The 17,329-nt window shown below is 44.4% G+C and overlaps 1 protein-coding gene across 1 annotated transcript in view; it reads left to right on the top strand.

The window, feature by feature from the left end:
* Positions 1 to 17,329, top strand: part of LOC112224854 (titin-like) — a 173,001-nt gene that overhangs the window by 129,238 nt on the left and 26,434 nt on the right. The window contains 1 exon segment of the mRNA XM_042306365.1: positions 161 to 17,272. Coding sequence (XP_042162299.1) covers positions 161 to 17,272 — 17,112 coding nt within the window.

Consider the following 17,329-nt stretch of genomic DNA (forward strand, 5'->3'; position numbering starts at 1 on the left):
TGGTAAATAATGTTTAATAATAATAATAATAATAATAATAAAATTTTAATAAATACATGTGAATTGTATATAATTTATAATGGCTTCGTGATGAACGTTGTTATGAAGTGAAACCCAATAGATCTATATAATAATACCAGGTGATATGTCTTCTTTTTAGATCCACCAGGACCTCCTTCCAACCCAAGAATTACTGACACCACCAAGACAACAGCCACATTCAACTGGGGTAAACCCCACTATGATGGCGGCCTGGATGTAGCGGGATACATTGTTGAGCACAAAAAGGAAGGACATGACGATTGGGTCACAGACGTCTCAAGACTGAGAATTACAGAATATGTTGTCTCAGACCTGAAGGCAGGTGGGAACTACTATTTCAGAGTCACAGCCATGAATACAGAGGGAGTTGGTGAACCAGCAGAGGTTGAAGAAATTGTTGAACTTGGGGACCGTGAGACACTTCCTGACTATGAGCTTGACGCTGAGTATAGAAAAACCCTTGTTGTCAGGGTCCGTGGATCCATTCGTATCTTCGTACCAATTAAAGGACGTCCAGTTCCTGAAGTAACCTGGATGAAAGATGCCACCATTCTTGGTAAAGGTGGCCGTGAACACATTGATATTACAGAGTCATATACTCTCCTGGTTATCCCTGACTGCACAAGATATGATGCCGGAAAATACATGCTGTCATTAGAAAACGTTGCTGGTAAGAGAGACGGATTCGTTAATGTCAGAGTACTGGATTCACCAGGACCACCTGTGAACTTGATACCACGTGAAATCACCAAAACAAGCATCACTATGCAGTGGGAAATCCCCATCATTGATGGTGGATCAAAGATCATTAACTATGTCATTGAGAAGCGAGAAGCCACAAGAAAAGCTTACACAGTAATCAGTACAACCTGGCAGAAATGTTCCTTCAAGTATGACAACTTGGATGAAGGCTCTGAATATTACTTCCGGGTATCCGCTGAAAATGAACTGGGCGTCGGCGAGCCAGCAGAGACACCTGAGACAATCAGAGCATCTCAAGCACCCACTGCCCCTGAAAATCTGTATGTCACTGACGTATCAGTGGACACCGCAAGCCTTGCATGGACGAAACCAAAACATGATGGCGGCAGTAGGATTACTGGATACGTTATTGAAGCACAGAAGAAGGACACAGAGACATGGACCCATGTAACAACTGTAAAAGCTCTTGACTACACAGCCACAGATCTCATTGAAAATATGGAGTATGTGTTCCGCATCATGGCAGTAAACAGCTCTGGCAGAAGTAATCCACGTGAAAGCAGACCTGCTATCATTAGAGAACAAACAGCAGCACCTGTGTTTGACCTGCGTGGAGTCTACCAGTCCTTGGTCATTGCTAAAGCTGGTGATAACGTGAAGGTTGAAATTCCTGTTCTGGGTCGCCCCAGGCCATCAGTTTCATGGAAGAGAGGAGAGGACACACTTAAACAGACACAGAGAATCAACACTGATACTACTGCAACTTCAACTACTCTCCACATCAATGAGATCAAAAGGACCGATGGTGGTACATTTTCGATGACCGGCAAGAATATACTTGGAACAACGACAGAGACAATTACTGTTGAAGTCCACGATATTCCAGGACCTCCTACTGGACCAATTAAGCTTGAAGAAGTTTCATGTGACTACATTCTCATGTCATGGGAAGGTCCGGAGAATGATGGTGGCGTACCCATTAACAATTACATTGTTGAAGCTAGAGAAACCACAGGCACATCATGGGTTGAATTAGCAGCAACAGTTATCCGTACGACATTCAAAGCTGCCCGTCTCACAACAGGAATCACATATCAGTTCCGTGTTAAAGCCCAGAACAGGTATGGCATTGGACCCTGTATAGTCTCAGAACAAGTGGTTGCTGCTTATCCATTCGATGTGCCAGGACAACCAGGCCTTCCTGAAATCGTCCACTTCAACAAGGATTCCATGACTATTAGCTGGGATGAACCAGCGTCCGATGGTGGAAGCCCCATTTTGGGATATCACATTGAAAGGAAAGAGAAGAACAGTATCCTATGGCAGAAAATCAGCAAAGCACTTGTAGCGGGGAACATGTTCAAATCAACAGGCTTGGTGGATGGAATTGCCTATGAGTACCGTGTTATTGCTGAAAACATGGCTGGTTTGAGCAGGGCAAGCAAGCATTCTGAGACTACCTTTGCTCTGGATCCAGTGGACCCACCTGGCCAACCAGTGGCATTGAATGTAACCAGACATGAGGTGACTATTCAGTGGACAAAACCTGAAGGTGATGGAGGATTCTCAATAACTGGGTACCAAGTAGAAAAGAGAGAACTCCCAGACGGACGCTGGCTTAAGGCCAACTATAGCAACGTCCTTGAGACAACATTCACTATTAGCGGGCTCACAGAGGATGCTACTTATGAGTTCCATGTTTTGGCAAGAAACTCAGCTGGCGCTCTCAGTAAGCCATCTCTACCATCAGAGGAAATCACTTGCAGAGATGACATTGAAGAGCCCAAACTTGAAGTTGATACAATCTATAATAGTACTGTGGTTGTGAAAGCAGGAGATGTCTTCAAACTTGCTGCCAACGTAACAGGCAGACCAATCCCAACACTGCTATGGACCAAAGACGGGAAGGAACTTGAAGATACGGCAAAGTTGGAAATCAAACTCTATGACTTTTCTACAACATTAGTCAACAAAGATTCGCTAAGAAGGTGCGGCGGCACATTCACTTTAACTGCCAGCAATCCTGGCGGTTTTGCAAAGCATACCTTCAATGTTAAGGTTCTTGATAGACCTGGACCTCCAGATGGTCCACTTGCTGTAACAGATGTCACTGCTGAGAAATGTATCCTGTCATGGTTGCCACCATCACATGATGGTGGTGCAAAGATTCTACACTACATCATTGAGAAACGTGAAACAAGTAGACTTGCTTGGACAAATGTAGCGTCAGACTTACAAGTGAACCGGTTTAAGGTTACCAAGTTGTTGAAGGGTAATGAATATATCTTCAGAGTTATGGCTGTCAACATATATGGAACTGGAGAGCCCCTTGAGTCCAATCCAATGGTTTCTACAAATCCATATGTGCCAGCTGATGCTCCAACAACACCTGAGGTGACGACCATCACAAAGAACACCATGGTTGTCTGCTGGGAACGCCCTGATCACGACGGTGGAAGCAGCATTTTCAACTATGTTGTTGAAAGGAGAGACAAAACTGGTCTTCGCTGGGTTAAATGCAACAAGAGGACTGTAACTGACCTGAGGTACAAAGTATCGGGGCTCACACCAGGGCATGAATACGAATTCAGAATCATTGCAGAAAATAATGCTGGTTTAGGTACACCAAGTCCTTCAAGTGAATTCTACAAAGCAGTAGACACAATCTTTCAACCTGGACCACCTGGAAATCAAAGAGTCTTGGACACAACCAAGTCATCCATTACAGTTGCATGGAACAAACCTGTATACGATGGTGGTTCTGATATCATTGGCTACATTGTGGAGACCTGTCTACCTGAGGAAGATGAATGGACAATTCGAACCCCTAAGAAGGGATTAGTTGGTACGTCATTTACCATCACTAACCTGGTAGAAAACCAAGATTATAAAATCAACATTTGTGCAGTTAACTGTGAAGGAGTTGGAGAGCCAGCACAAGTGCCTGGCACACCAATTGCAGAGGATAGGCTGCTTCCTCCTGAAATTGACCTTGGTGCAGAGCTTCGTAAGGTTGTCTGCGTTAGAGCTTGTGGCACATTGAGACTCTTTGTACCTATTAAAGGAAGACCAGCTCCTGAGGCCAAGTGGTCCAGAGAAAATGGAGAGCCTGTTACGAGAGCAACAATTGACACCACATCATCATTTACTGCTCTTATGGTGGAAAATGTTGACAGATTTGACAGTGGAAAGTACATGTTGACAGTGGAAAACGCCTCAGGAAGCAAAACAGCATATGTGAATGTCAGAGTGCTGGACACACCTGGAGCACCACAAAGCCTCATAATCAGAGAGGTCACCAGAGACTCAGTATCACTCATGTGGGACGCACCCCTTATTGACGGTGGCTCCAGAATTAGAAACTACGTTGTGGAGAAACGTGAATCAACAAGAAAAGCTTACTCCACAGTTTGTGCTCAATGCGTTAAATCCAGCTGGAAAATTGGTGGCCTGGAGGAAGGAAACACATATTTCTTCAGAATTCTGGCTGAGAATGAATTTGGCATTGGCCTTCCAATAGAGACTCCTGAGGCAGTCAGAGTATCTGAGAAGCCACTTCCACCAGGCAAAGTAACTCTTGTTGATGTTACAGGCACCAGTGTCTCTCTGTCTTGGGAAAAACCAGATCATGATGGAGGAAGCAGAATCTCAGGATATATTGTTGAAATGCAGGGCAAAGACAGTGAAACTTGGACCCAGTGTGCAGTTGCAAAAATCACACAGGCTATTGTTCTTGGACTGACACAGGGTGAAGAATATATGTTCCGTGTGTCAGCACATAATGAAAAAGGAACCAGTGATCCCCGTCTACTTAGTGTATCTGTGGTAGCCAAAGATCTTGTCATTGCGCCAGTATTCAAGCTGCTGTTTACCACATTCAGTGTATTGGCAGGAGACGATCTCAAGATAGATTTGCCATATTCTGCTCGTCCCAAAGCAGTTGCGACCTGGCTCAAGGATGGTGTTGCACTCAAAGAAACAACCAGAGTCAATGCTGATGCCACTGATACACATTTGTATCTTGTGGTCAAGGAAGCCAGTAGGGAAGATGTGGGCAAGTACACCATCAAACTTGTAAACACAGCTGGTGAAGCAACAGTGGACATTGGGGTTGTTGTTCTTGATAAACCTGGTCCTCCGACTGGCCCAATCACTCTTGATGAAGTCACTTCTGACAGTGTGGTACTGTCCTGGAACCCACCTACATATGTGGGTGGTTGTGCCATTAACAACTATGTAGTAGAAAAGAGGGAAACTACCTCCACAAATTGGCAGATTGTGTCTGCAACAGTTGCAAGAACCATCATTAAAGCAGCTCGGTTGAAGACTGGCTGTGAATATCAGTTCAGGATTGCTGCTGAGAACAGATATGGAAAGAGTCCAGTACTTATATCAGAAAATATTGTTGCTCAATATCCATTCAATCTCCCAAGCGCTCCAGGGACCCCAGTTATACAATCATCTACAAAGGACAGCATGGTTATTGTATGGGAGAAGCCTGGTAGTGATGGTGGGAGCAAGATTTTGGGATATCACCTTGAGAGTAAGGAGAGAAACAGCCTCCTCTGGGTGAAACAAAACAAACAGCTGATCCCAGACTCAAGGTTCAAGCTTGGTGGTCTTGATGAAGGTATCGAATATGAGTACAGAGTTTATGCTGAAAATATTGTTGGGGTTGGCAAAGCTAGCAAATTTTCAGATATTCGTGTAGCAAGAGATCCCTGTGACAGTCCAGGCAAGCCTGAAGCTGTCATTGTCACAAGAGGAGCTGTCACTCTCCAATGGACTAAGCCAGAGTTAGATGGAGGTAGCAAAATCACTGGCTACCTTGTGGAGAAGAAAGAGCTGCCTGAAGGGCGCTGGATGAAGTCCAGTTTCGCCAATGTCATTGAGACCCAATTTCTTGTGACTGGCTTAGTTGAAAACCAGTGCTATGAGTTCCGTGTCATTGCAAGAAATGCAGCAGGTGTTTTTAGTCTTCCATCAGAGAGCACTGGGTCTATTACAGCAAAGGATGAAGTTGATCCTCCCAAAATAGAGATTGACTCAAAGTACTCTTCAACAGTTGTTCTGATGGCTGGTGAATCGTTCAACCTTTGTGCAGATATTTTCGGCAAACCTGTGCCCTCAGTCCATTGGATGAAGAACAACATAGAAATAAAAGATGCTGCACGCCTTGAGATAAAGAACACCGCTTTTAAAGCATCTTTGAGTGTTAAGGAGGCAATCCGTGTTGATGGAGGCCAATATATCCTACTTTTGAAAAATGTAGGTGGAGAGAAGGCAGTGAACATCAATGTCAAAGTGTTGGACAGACCTGGTCCACCAGGAGGCCCAATTTCTATCTATGGAGTCACAAGTGAAAAGGCTTGTATTGCCTGGAGACCACCAGCACAAGACGGAGGTAGTGATGTTTCTCATTACATCGTTGAGAAGAGAGAGACAAGCAGATTGGTTTGGACTCTGGTTGAACCTAAAGTGCAGACTCTAAATCTGAAGATCATAAAACTTGTTCCTGGAAATGAATATGTCTTCCGAGTGATTCCTGTAAACAAATACGGAATTGGTGAGCCTCTTGAATCCGAGCCAATGATTTCCAGAAATCAATTTGTGACACCTGATCCACCAACGGATGTGGAAGTCTCTACCATCACAAAAGATTCAATGGTGGTAACGTGGGAAAGACCTGAAAACGATGGTGGCAATGCCATTTCTGGATTTGTCATTGAGAAGCGTGACAAAGAAGGTGTGCGCTGGACCAGATGCAATAAGCGTACAGTGAGTGAGCTGCGCTTCAGAGTAGCAGGTCTTCTTGAAAACCGCAGCTATGAGTTCCGAGTTTCATCTGAGAATGCTGCTGGAGTTGGTAAACCAAGTGAACCCACTATTTACTATAAAGCATTGGACGCTATCTTCACATCAGGTCCACCAAATAATCCCAAAGTGACTGACACAACAAGAACATCTGTGTCCTTGTCATGGGGCAAACCTATCTATGATGGTGGCTGTGAGATTCAAGGATACTTAGTGGAGGCCTGTGAAGGAGCAACTGATGAATGGACAATGTGCACTCCACCTGCTGGAATCATAAACACTAAATTTACAGTTACAAAACTACTAGAGAAGCACGAGTATAAATTCAGAGTCTGTGCCATAAACAAGGTTGGTGTTGGTGAGCATGCAGATGTCCCTGGATCAGTTCTTCTAGAGGAGAAATTGGAAGCACCAGATCTTGAGCTTGACTCTGACATGAGGAAGATGATTAATGTCAGAGCTGGAAGCGCTCTTAGGTTGTTCGTTCCTGTTAGGGGACGGCCAGCTCCTGAACTGAAATGGGGAAAAGCTGATGGAGAACTCAAGGAGACAGCACAGATTGACAATACAAGCCGTTACGCCTCACTTCTGATTGAAAACGTTGACAGATTTGACACTGGCAAATACACTGTTACTGCAGAGAATTCCAGTGGAGTTAAATCTGTCTTCATCAGTGTCAGAGTACTTGATTCACCTAGTATGCCTGCAAATTTTGCTATTAAGGAGATAACAAAGAACTCAGTCACCCTTACTTGGGAGCCACCTATTTTGGATGGTGGGTCTAAAATTAAGCAATATCATGTTGAAAAACGAGAAAGCACTAGGAAAGTGTATTCCCCTGTCACAACCTGTCACAAGATGTCGTGGAAGATTGAACCACTTGTGGAGGGAAGTATCTATTTCTTCAGAGTTCTTGCTGAAAACGAGTGGGGCATTGGCTTACCCGCAGAGACCCCAGAACCCCTAAAGATTTCAGAGGTACCTCAACCTCCCGGTAAAGTAACAGTTCTGGACGTGACCCGTAACAGTGTCTCTCTTAAGTGGGAGAAACCAGATCATGATGGAGGCAGCAGAATAAGCCATTATGAGATTGAAATGCAATCCAAGGATAGTGACAAATGGACATTATGTGCTCAATGTAAATATCTTGAAACTACTGTTAGTAGCTTAGCCCAAGGAGAGGAGTACCAATTCAGAGTAATTGCGGTCAATAGCAAAGGAAAGAGTGACTCTAGACTTCTGGCCAATCCAGTAGTAGTAAAGGACCTTGTCATTGAACCTGACATAAGACCTAAATTGACACAGTACAGTGTACAGGTCGGCTATGATCTGAAGATTGAAGTTCCCATTGCTGGACATCCTAAACCAGTCATTACATGGACAAAGGATGGTGCTGCCCTGAAACAGACCACAAGAGTTAATGTTGTCGACAGTGCACGCAATACACATCTAACCATCAAAGAAGCAACAAAAGACAATGGGGGATTGTATAGTATTAATATTACCAATATGCATGGCTCCAAAGATGCCACCATTGAAGTAATCACACTGGATAAACCTGGCCCACCAACAGGCCCAATCAAGATGGATGACATCAGTGCTGAAAGTATGACACTTACCTGGGAACCACCCTCATACACTGGTGGCTGCCCAATTTCAAATTACGTTGTCCAGAAAAGAGATACAACCACAACCAACTGGGTAGTAGTCTCTGCCACTGTGGCGAGAAATACCCTGAAAGTGACAAATCTAAAAACAGGTGCAGAATACCAATTTAGGATCTGTGCTGAAAACAGATATGGCAAAAGTTATGCTATTGATTCTGAACCTGTCCTTGCCCAGTATCCCTTCAAGGAGCCAGGACCACCAGGAACACCTTACGTATCTTCATACACTAAGGATTACATGGTTGTGGAATGGCACAAACCAATTTCAGATGGAGGCAGTGCCATTTTTGGCTATCACATTGAGAGAAAGGAAAAGAACAGTATCCTTTGGACAAAGATCAATAAATCCCTTATTCAAGACTGTAGATTTAAATCTACTCCTTTAGAGGAAGGTATTGAATATGAATTTAAAGTGTCTGCTGAGAATATTGTTGGCATTGGCGCATGCAGCAAACTCTCTGAGGGATATGTGGCACGTGATCCTTGCGATCCTCCTGGCACCCCAGAGGCTATCATTGTAACCAGGCACTCCATGAAACTGAAGTGGACAAGACCCCAGTATGATGGTGGCAGTATGATCACAGGCTATGTGGTGGAGAAACGCAATCTCCCAGAGGGAAGGTGGATGAAGGCAAGTTTCACAAATATCATTGAAACCGTATTCACAGTTCTTGGTCTAACTGAAGACTGCAAATATGACTTCAGAATCATAGCTAGGAATGCCGCTGGGTCTATCAGCAAGCCCTCTACAAGCACAGGATCCATCACAGCAAAGGATGAAGTTGATCCTCCAAAATGTGAAGTTGAGTCAGTGTACAATCAGGTTGTTATCATCAATGCTGGGGAAACATTTACACTTGAGGCCGCTGTACAAGGAAAGCCAATTCCCACAGTTCAATGGTTCAAGAGTGAAGCATTAGTGGAGAATTCAGCCAGGGCTGAGATTATGAATTCAGATTTCCAAGCAAAGCTTGTTGTCAAAGATGCTATCAGAGTGGATGGAGGACAATATACTTTGCTTCTAACTAATGTTGCTGGAGCTAAAACTGTAACGTTCAATGTGAGAGTACTGGACAGACCTGGGCCCTCTCAGGGACCCCTCACTGTCAGCAATGTCGCATGTGAGAAATGCTCACTGTCCTGGCTTCCTCCAAGAGCTGACGGTGGCAGCAGCATTTCCCACTACGTCATTCAGAAGAGAGAGACTAGCCGTCTTGCATGGACTGTGGTTGCTAGCGATTGTGGAGCTACAATGTTCAAAGTCACAAAGCTTCTGATGGGAAATGAGTACATTTTCCGTGTTATGGCTGTCAACAAATTTGGTACTGGTGAACCTCTTGAATCAGCCCCAGTTATAATGAGAAATCAATTTGTTACTCCTGGACCACCTCAAGAATTGGAAATAGCCAATATCGCAAGGGATTCCATGACTGTGTGCTGGACTCGCCCAGAGGTTGATGGTGGAAGTGACATTGCTGGTTACATTGTTGAGAAGAGAGATAGAGCTGGAATCAGATGGACAAAATGCAACAAACGCAGAGTCACAGACCTTCGCTTCAGAGTGACAGGCCTGACAGAGGATCATGAATATGAATTCAGATTATCTGCTGAGAATGCTGCAGGAGTCGGCCAACCAACTGAACCAACTTCTTACACCAAAGCCTGTGATCCAACCTTTGAGCCTGGCCCTCCCACTAATGCACATGTGGTTGATACTTCCAAGAACTCCATTACACTCGCATGGAGCAGACCCATTTACGATGGTGGAGTCGATATCCAGGGATATGCTGTGGAGATCTGCAAAGCTGATGAGGATGAATGGACCCTATGCACTCCACCAATGGGAGTGAATGCAACTACCTTCAAAATCACCAAACTTACTGAGCATCAAGAATATAAGGTGCAAGTATGTGCCATTAATAAATTGGGTATTGGTGAACCTGCTGAAATTCTAGGAACCGTAAAACCGGTAGATGCCATGTTTGCGCCAGAGATAGAGCTGGATTCAGAGCTAAGGAAAGGAGTCGTTGTGCGTGCTGGAGGATCCATGAGGATCAATATTCCATTCAAAGGACGTCCTACTCCAGAAATAAGCTGGTCCAAGGATGAGGGTGAATTGACTAACAAAGTTCAAATTGAGAAAGGTGCCAATTTTACTCAACTGTCAGTAGATATCTGTGACAGATATGATGCTGGAAAGTACACTCTGACCCTGGAAAACAGCAGTGGTTCCAAGTCCGCATTTGTTTCTGTCAAAGTACTTGATACACCAGGAGCACCCGTAAACTTCACAGTGAAAGATATTAAGAAAAACTCTGTCAACCTTGTTTGGGAGCCCCCACTCATTGATGGAGGCGCGAGGGTCAAGCATTACTTTGTTGAGAAGCGTGAATCCACCAGGAAAGCTTATTCCAACATTTCGAACAAGTGTACAAGGAACAGTTTCCATGTGGGAGATCTCAATGAGGGGGTAATTTATTACTTCAGAATTATGGCTGAGAATGAATATGGTGTAGGCCTGGCAGCAGAAACAGCTGAGCCAGTGAAGACATCAGAAGTCCCTCTGCCTGTAGGAAAGGTCACGTTGACTGAGGTGACTAAGACAACTGCTTCGATGGCATGGGAAAAACCAGACCATGACGGTGGAAGTAGAATAATGGGATACTACATAGAAATGCTGCCTGCAGGATCAGAGGAATGGATCCTATCCACAACCACAAAGACATGTGAGGGAACTGTAGAAGGCCTAACCGCAGGTCAAGAATACCAGTTCAGAGTTTCAGCCTTTAATGACAAAGGAAAGAGTGACACAAGGGTATTAGCTGTGCCTGTCATAGCTAAAGATGTGACTATTGAACCTAGTTTTGTAATGGCATTCAACACCTTTAGTGTCCAACATAGTGAAGATCTGAAGATGGAAATACCAGTGAGAGGATGCCCAGCACCAAAAGTGGTATGGACAAAAGATGGACAGGCAATCAAAGAGACAACCAGGTTGAATGTTTCAAGAACAACATCATCCACAATCCTTGCTATAAAAGAGGCAACTAAAGTGGATTCTGGCAAGTACAAAATCACAGCTACCAACAGTGTAGGAGAAAAAGTTGCAGAAATCGGAGTGATCATCCTCAATAAACCTGGCCCAGTCACAGGGCCTATAAAGATTGAGGAAGTGAGTTCCAATTATGTAAACCTTGCATGGGACCCGCCTGCGTACACAGGAGGATGTCAAATAAACAATTACATTGTGGAAAAGCGTGACACAACAACCGTAGCATGGCACTGTGTGTCTGCAACCGTTGCAAGAACAACTATCAAAGTTACCAAGCTGAAAACTGGTACTGAATACCAGTTTAGGGTGTTTGCAGAAAACAGATATGGAAAGAGTCCGTCATTGGACTCAGCAGCTGTTGTTGTGCAGTATCCTTTCAGTGAACCTCTTGCACCTGGTACTCCATTTGTGTCATCAGTAACTAAGGACAACATGGTTGTTGAATGGAAAGTACCAACCAGTGATGGAGGCAGTCCAATCCTTGGTTACCACCTTGAACGCAAAGAGAAGAACAGCATTCTCTGGACTAAGTTGAACAAACTGCTCATTCCTGACTGTCGATTCAAAACAAATGAACTTGAAGAGGGCATTGAATATGAATTCAAGGTCTTTGCTGAGAACATTGCTGGCATGAGTCCACCTAGCAAGATTTCTGATGTTTGTGTTGCCAGAGACCCATGTGATCCTCCTGGTACCCCTGAGGCTATTGATATTACCAGGAACCACGTTACACTGTCATGGACAAGGCCTCATTATGATGGTGGTAGCCTGATCACAGGCTATGTTGTTGAAAGGAAGAAGCTTCCTGATGGCCGTTGGATGAAGGCTAGCTTCACAAACGTAATTGAGACTCAATTTACAATCTCAGGTCTGACTGAAGAATGTGAGTATGAATTTAGAGTAATTGCAAAGAATGCTTCTGGTATTTTCAGTACTCCATCTGAAAGCACTGGAGCAATTACTGCTAAAGATGAAATTGAAGCACCAACAGCATCAATGGATCCCAAGTTCAAGGATTCTATTGTCGTCCATGCTGGTGAAACATTTGTTATTGAAGCTGATATTTTGGGAAAACCACTCCCTGAAATCACATGGTTGAAAGATGGAAAAGAAATTGACCAAACTACCCCAAGAATGGAGATCAAAACCACCATTCAACGCACTATTCTAACAGTCAAGGAATGTATCAGAGTAGATGGTGGACACTTTGTCCTGAGTCTTAGCAACGTTGGTGGGACAAAATCTATTCCCGTCAACGTGAAGGTTCTTGATAGACCTGGTCCACCCGAAGGTCCAATGAAGATAACTGGCGTGACTGCAGAGAAAGCCTATCTTCACTGGAGTCATCCATTGCATGATGGCGGTGCCAGCTGTTCTCATTATATCATTGAAAAGAGGGAAACCAGCAGACTGTCATGGACTGTAGTTGAACCCAAAATCCAAGCTATCAGCTACAAAGTGACTAAACTCTTGCCTGGCAATGAGTACATCTTCAGAGTTACGGCAGTGAATAAGTTTGGCATTGGTGAACCTCTTGAATCAGACCCAGTTATTGCACGTAATCCTTTCGTGACACCCAGCGCTCCCTCAACACCTGAAGCAAGTGCTATTACAAGGGACTCAATGGTCCTTACATGGGAACGTCCAGAAGATAATGGTGGCTCAGACATTGATGGCTATGTCCTGGAGAAAAGAGATAAAGATGGAGTTAGATGGACCAAATGCAACAAGAAAAGACTTAATGACATCAGGTTCAGATGCACCGGACTCACCGAGGGACATTCCTTTGAGTTCAGAGTATCTGCTGAAAATGCTGCTGGTGTGGGAGTGCCAAGTGCACCAACAGAATACATAAAAGCCTGTGATGCCTCATATCCACCTGGTCCTCCTAACAACCCTAAGGTGACAGACCACTCAAGCACAACTGTGTCCCTCTCATGGGCAAGACCCATCTATGACGGTGGAGCAGCCATCAAAGGGTATGTTGTTGAGATGAGAGAAGAAGGGGGTGATGAATGGATAACCTGTACACCATCAACTGGTGTCCAAGCAACACACTTCACAGTGAAAAAACTGAGGGAAAATGCAGAATACTATTTCCGCATCTGTGCAATTAACATTGAAGGAGTTGGTGAGCATGCTGATGTTCCAGGGTCTGTAGTTGCATCTGAAAGAATTGAGGCCCCTGAGATTGAACTTGATTCAGACCTTAGGAAAATGGTCCAAGTACGAGCAAGTGCAACACTGCGTTTGTTTGTCACAATCAAAGGAAGACCTGAACCTGAAGTAAAGTGGTCCAAGATGGACGGCCCTCTTACTGAGCGTGCCCAAATTGAGGTCACAAGCTCCTACACAATGCTTGTCATCGACAATGTCAACAGATTTGACACTGGCAAGTATGTGTTGACTCTTGAGAACCTTAGCGGTCAAAAATCGGCATTCATTAATGTCAGAGTGTTGGACTCACCAAGTGCCCCTGAGAACTTTGAAGTCAAGGACATTAAGAGAGATTCTGTATCACTATCCTGGGAGCCGCCTATGATTGACGGTGGAGCTAAAGTCACACATTACATTGTGGAAAAGAGAGATACTACAAGACTGGCATTTACAAGTGTTTCAAATAACTGTGTAAGAAATTCCATGAAGATTGATGACCTTACAGAGGGTGGAATTTACTATTTCCGCGTCAAAGCTGTCAATGAGCTTGGTGTGGGTTTGCCAGCAGAAACAACAGAACCAATCAAGGTATCCCAAGCCCCCTTGCCTCCAGGCAAAGTTACAGTTGTAGATGTTTCTCGTGACAGTGTGTGTCTCGCATGGGAAAAGCCTGATCATGATGGTGGTAGTAAAATCACAAGCTACACAGTAGAAATGCAAACCAAGAGTGATGAGAAATGGACTGTATGCACTGAGATTAAAGCATTGGAAGCAACTATTGGTGGACTCACAACTGGAGAGGAATATGCATTTAGGATTACTGCTGTCAATGATAAAGGCAAGAGTGAACCTAAGCCACTGGCAGATCCTGTCGTAGTAAAGGACATTACAATCAAACCTATCATCGATCTGATGTTCAACACATACAGTGTCAAGGCAGGAGACGATCTAAAGATTGATGTTCCATTCAGAAGCAGACCTGAACCTGAGGTTGCATGGAAAAAAGATGGAGCTGTATTGAAGCAGACAACCAGGGTGAATGTTCTAGCAGCTAAGAATTCATCGAAAATTACAATCAAAGATGCAACCAGGGAGGACTTCGGGAAGTATGAGATCACTTTAACCAATGCAGTTGGCAAGACATCAGCCACAATAGCTGTTATCATCTTGGATAAACCTGGCACACCAAGTGCAATCAAAGTAGATGAAGTAAGTGCTGACAATATTTCACTGTCTTGGGACGCTCCACTCTATGATGGAGGATGTCAAATCAACAACTATGTTGTGGAGAAGCGAGATACCACCACTACAACATGGCAGATTGTTTCAGCCACAGTTGCCAGAACATCAATTAAAGTTCCCCGCTTGACACAAGGCACTGAATATCAGTTCCGTATTGCAGCTGAAAACCGCTACGGCAAGAGCCATGCCGTGGACTCCGCGCCAATTGTTGCACAGTACCCCTTCGAGACACCTGGCCTTCCCACTTCCCTCCATGTTGCCCATGCTACAAAGTCTGGCATATTGGTTGCATGGGGTAAACCAGCCAGTGACGGTGGAAGTCCAGTCATCGGTTATCACCTGGAAATGAAAGACCATAGCAGTATTCTCTGGACAAAGATCAACAGAGGTCTCATTGCTGAAACAGAATTCAAAGTGATTGGCATTGAGGAAGGCTTGCTGTATGAGTTCCGTGTTTATGCTCAGAATGTTGCTGGAATTGGACCTTGCACCAAAGCATCTGAGCCTGTAGCTGCAAGAGATCCTTGTGATCCACCTGTTAACCTTGAGGTCATTGACATCACAAGAACTTCAGTTTCCATTACTTGGCAGGCGCCAGAGAATGATGGTGGAGCCAAGCTGACTGGCTACATTGTTGAACACAGGGAGCTTCCAAATGGGCGTTGGCTGAAATGCAATTTTGCCAATCTCCAGGACACATACTTTGACATTACAGGCCTTACGGAGGACGTACAATATGACTTCCATGTTATTGCAAAGAATGCAGCTGGATTACTCAGTGAGCCATCACTGGGCACAGGTGCCATCACAGTCAAGGATGAGGTGGATTCACCTCGCATTGAGTTGGAAGACAGGTTTAGGCAATTAGTAGTTGTTAAAGCTGGAGATATTTTGAGAATTGATGCAGATATTTCTGGGCGCCCACGTCCAGTCATTGCATGGACAAAGGATGGTAAAGAAATTGATGCCAAGGCAAGAGTGGAGATTACTTCAACACACAGCACCACCACATTGATAGTCAGAGACACTATCAGAAGGGACACTGGCCAGTACATTGTAACTCTACAGAACGTTGCTGGTACAAGGTCCTTGCCTGTAAATTGTAAGGTCCTTGACCGTCCTGGACCATCCTCTGGACCATTGGCAGTCACTGGTCTAACAGCAGAGAAGTGCACTTTGACCTGGGGACCACCTCAAGAAAATGGTGGTGCAGAAATCATGCACTACATCGTTGAGAAACGTGAAACCAGCCGTCTCGCCTGGACTTTAGTATATGGAGATATGAAGGCTACAACATGTAAAGTCACTAAACTGCTTAAAGGAAATGAATACATCTTCAGAGTAAGGGGAGTGAACAAATATGGAGACGGTGAAGCCCTAGAGAGTGAGCCCACCAGAGCCAAGAATGCATACACTGTCCCTGCAGCACCAACATATGTTGAAATCACCAGTATCACAAGTGATGCAATGACAATCTGCTGGGAAAGACCTGAATCCGATGGAGGAAGTAGCATTTATGGCTATGTTATTGAGAAACGAGAGAAAATTGGATTGCGCTGGGTACGTGTGAACAAAAAGCCTGTGTATGACCTCAGAGTCAAGGCATCCAATCTCCGTGAGGGTGCTGAATATGAGTACAGAGTTTATGCAGAAAATGCTGCAGGCTTGAGTCTCCCAAGTATTCCTACCGAATTAACAAAGGCGGAGGATCCCCAATTCCTGCCATCTCCACCACCTAAACCGAAAGTTATTGACTCAACTAAGACTACTGTTACTCTTTCATGGAATAAGCCATTGTTCGATGGTGGTGCTCCTGTGACTGGATACTGTGTTGAATATAGGAGAACAGACGAATATGATGATGACTGGTGTGTCGGTGTTTCAAACACAAAAAACACTGAATTCACCATCGTTGGATTAACTTCTGGAGCAGAATATCTGTTTGTGGTCAAATCTATCAACAAGATTGGTCTCAGTGAGCCAAGCCCCCCTACGGATCCACAGGTGGCTAAAGAGAGAGAAGAGGAACCAGTATTTGATATCAGTAATGAAATGCGAAAGACAATCATTGTAAAGGATGGCAGTTCATTCACCCTAACTGTGCCATTCAGGGGCAAGCCTGTCCCTAATGTTATGTGGACCAAGGCTGCTGTTGATCTGAGAGTGAGGGCCAGTATTGATACCACTGACACATTCACGTCTATCACAGTGGAACAAGCAACAAGAGATGACTCTGGAAAATATATTGTGACTCTCCAAAATATAGCTGGAAAAGTTGCATGCACATTAAATGTCAGGGTTCTTGACTCTCCTGGGCCACCATCTCATGTTGGGGTCAAGGATGTCACGAAGACATCTGCAACAGTTACATGGGATACTCCAGATAATGAAGGCGGTGCTGCTGTAAAGAACTACCTTGTTGATATTCGTGAGGCAAGCAAAAAGGGATGGACCAGACTCACAGATACCTGCCCTCGTCTGACCTACAAAGTGACAGACCTGGTGGAGGGAGGAGTGTACTACTTCAGAGTCTCTGGTGAAAATGAATATGGAGTTGGCGTATCAGCTGAGACCAAAGATGGAGCAAAGATTACAGGTATACTAAAATTGAAAATCTAAAACAAAATGTTAATTTAAGATGTTTTTTTTATCA

Source organism: Oncorhynchus tshawytscha, linkage group LG26 (genome assembly GCF_018296145.1).
Source record: "Oncorhynchus tshawytscha isolate Ot180627B linkage group LG26, Otsh_v2.0, whole genome shotgun sequence".
Lineage (NCBI taxonomy): Eukaryota > Metazoa > Chordata > Actinopteri > Salmoniformes > Salmonidae > Oncorhynchus > Oncorhynchus tshawytscha.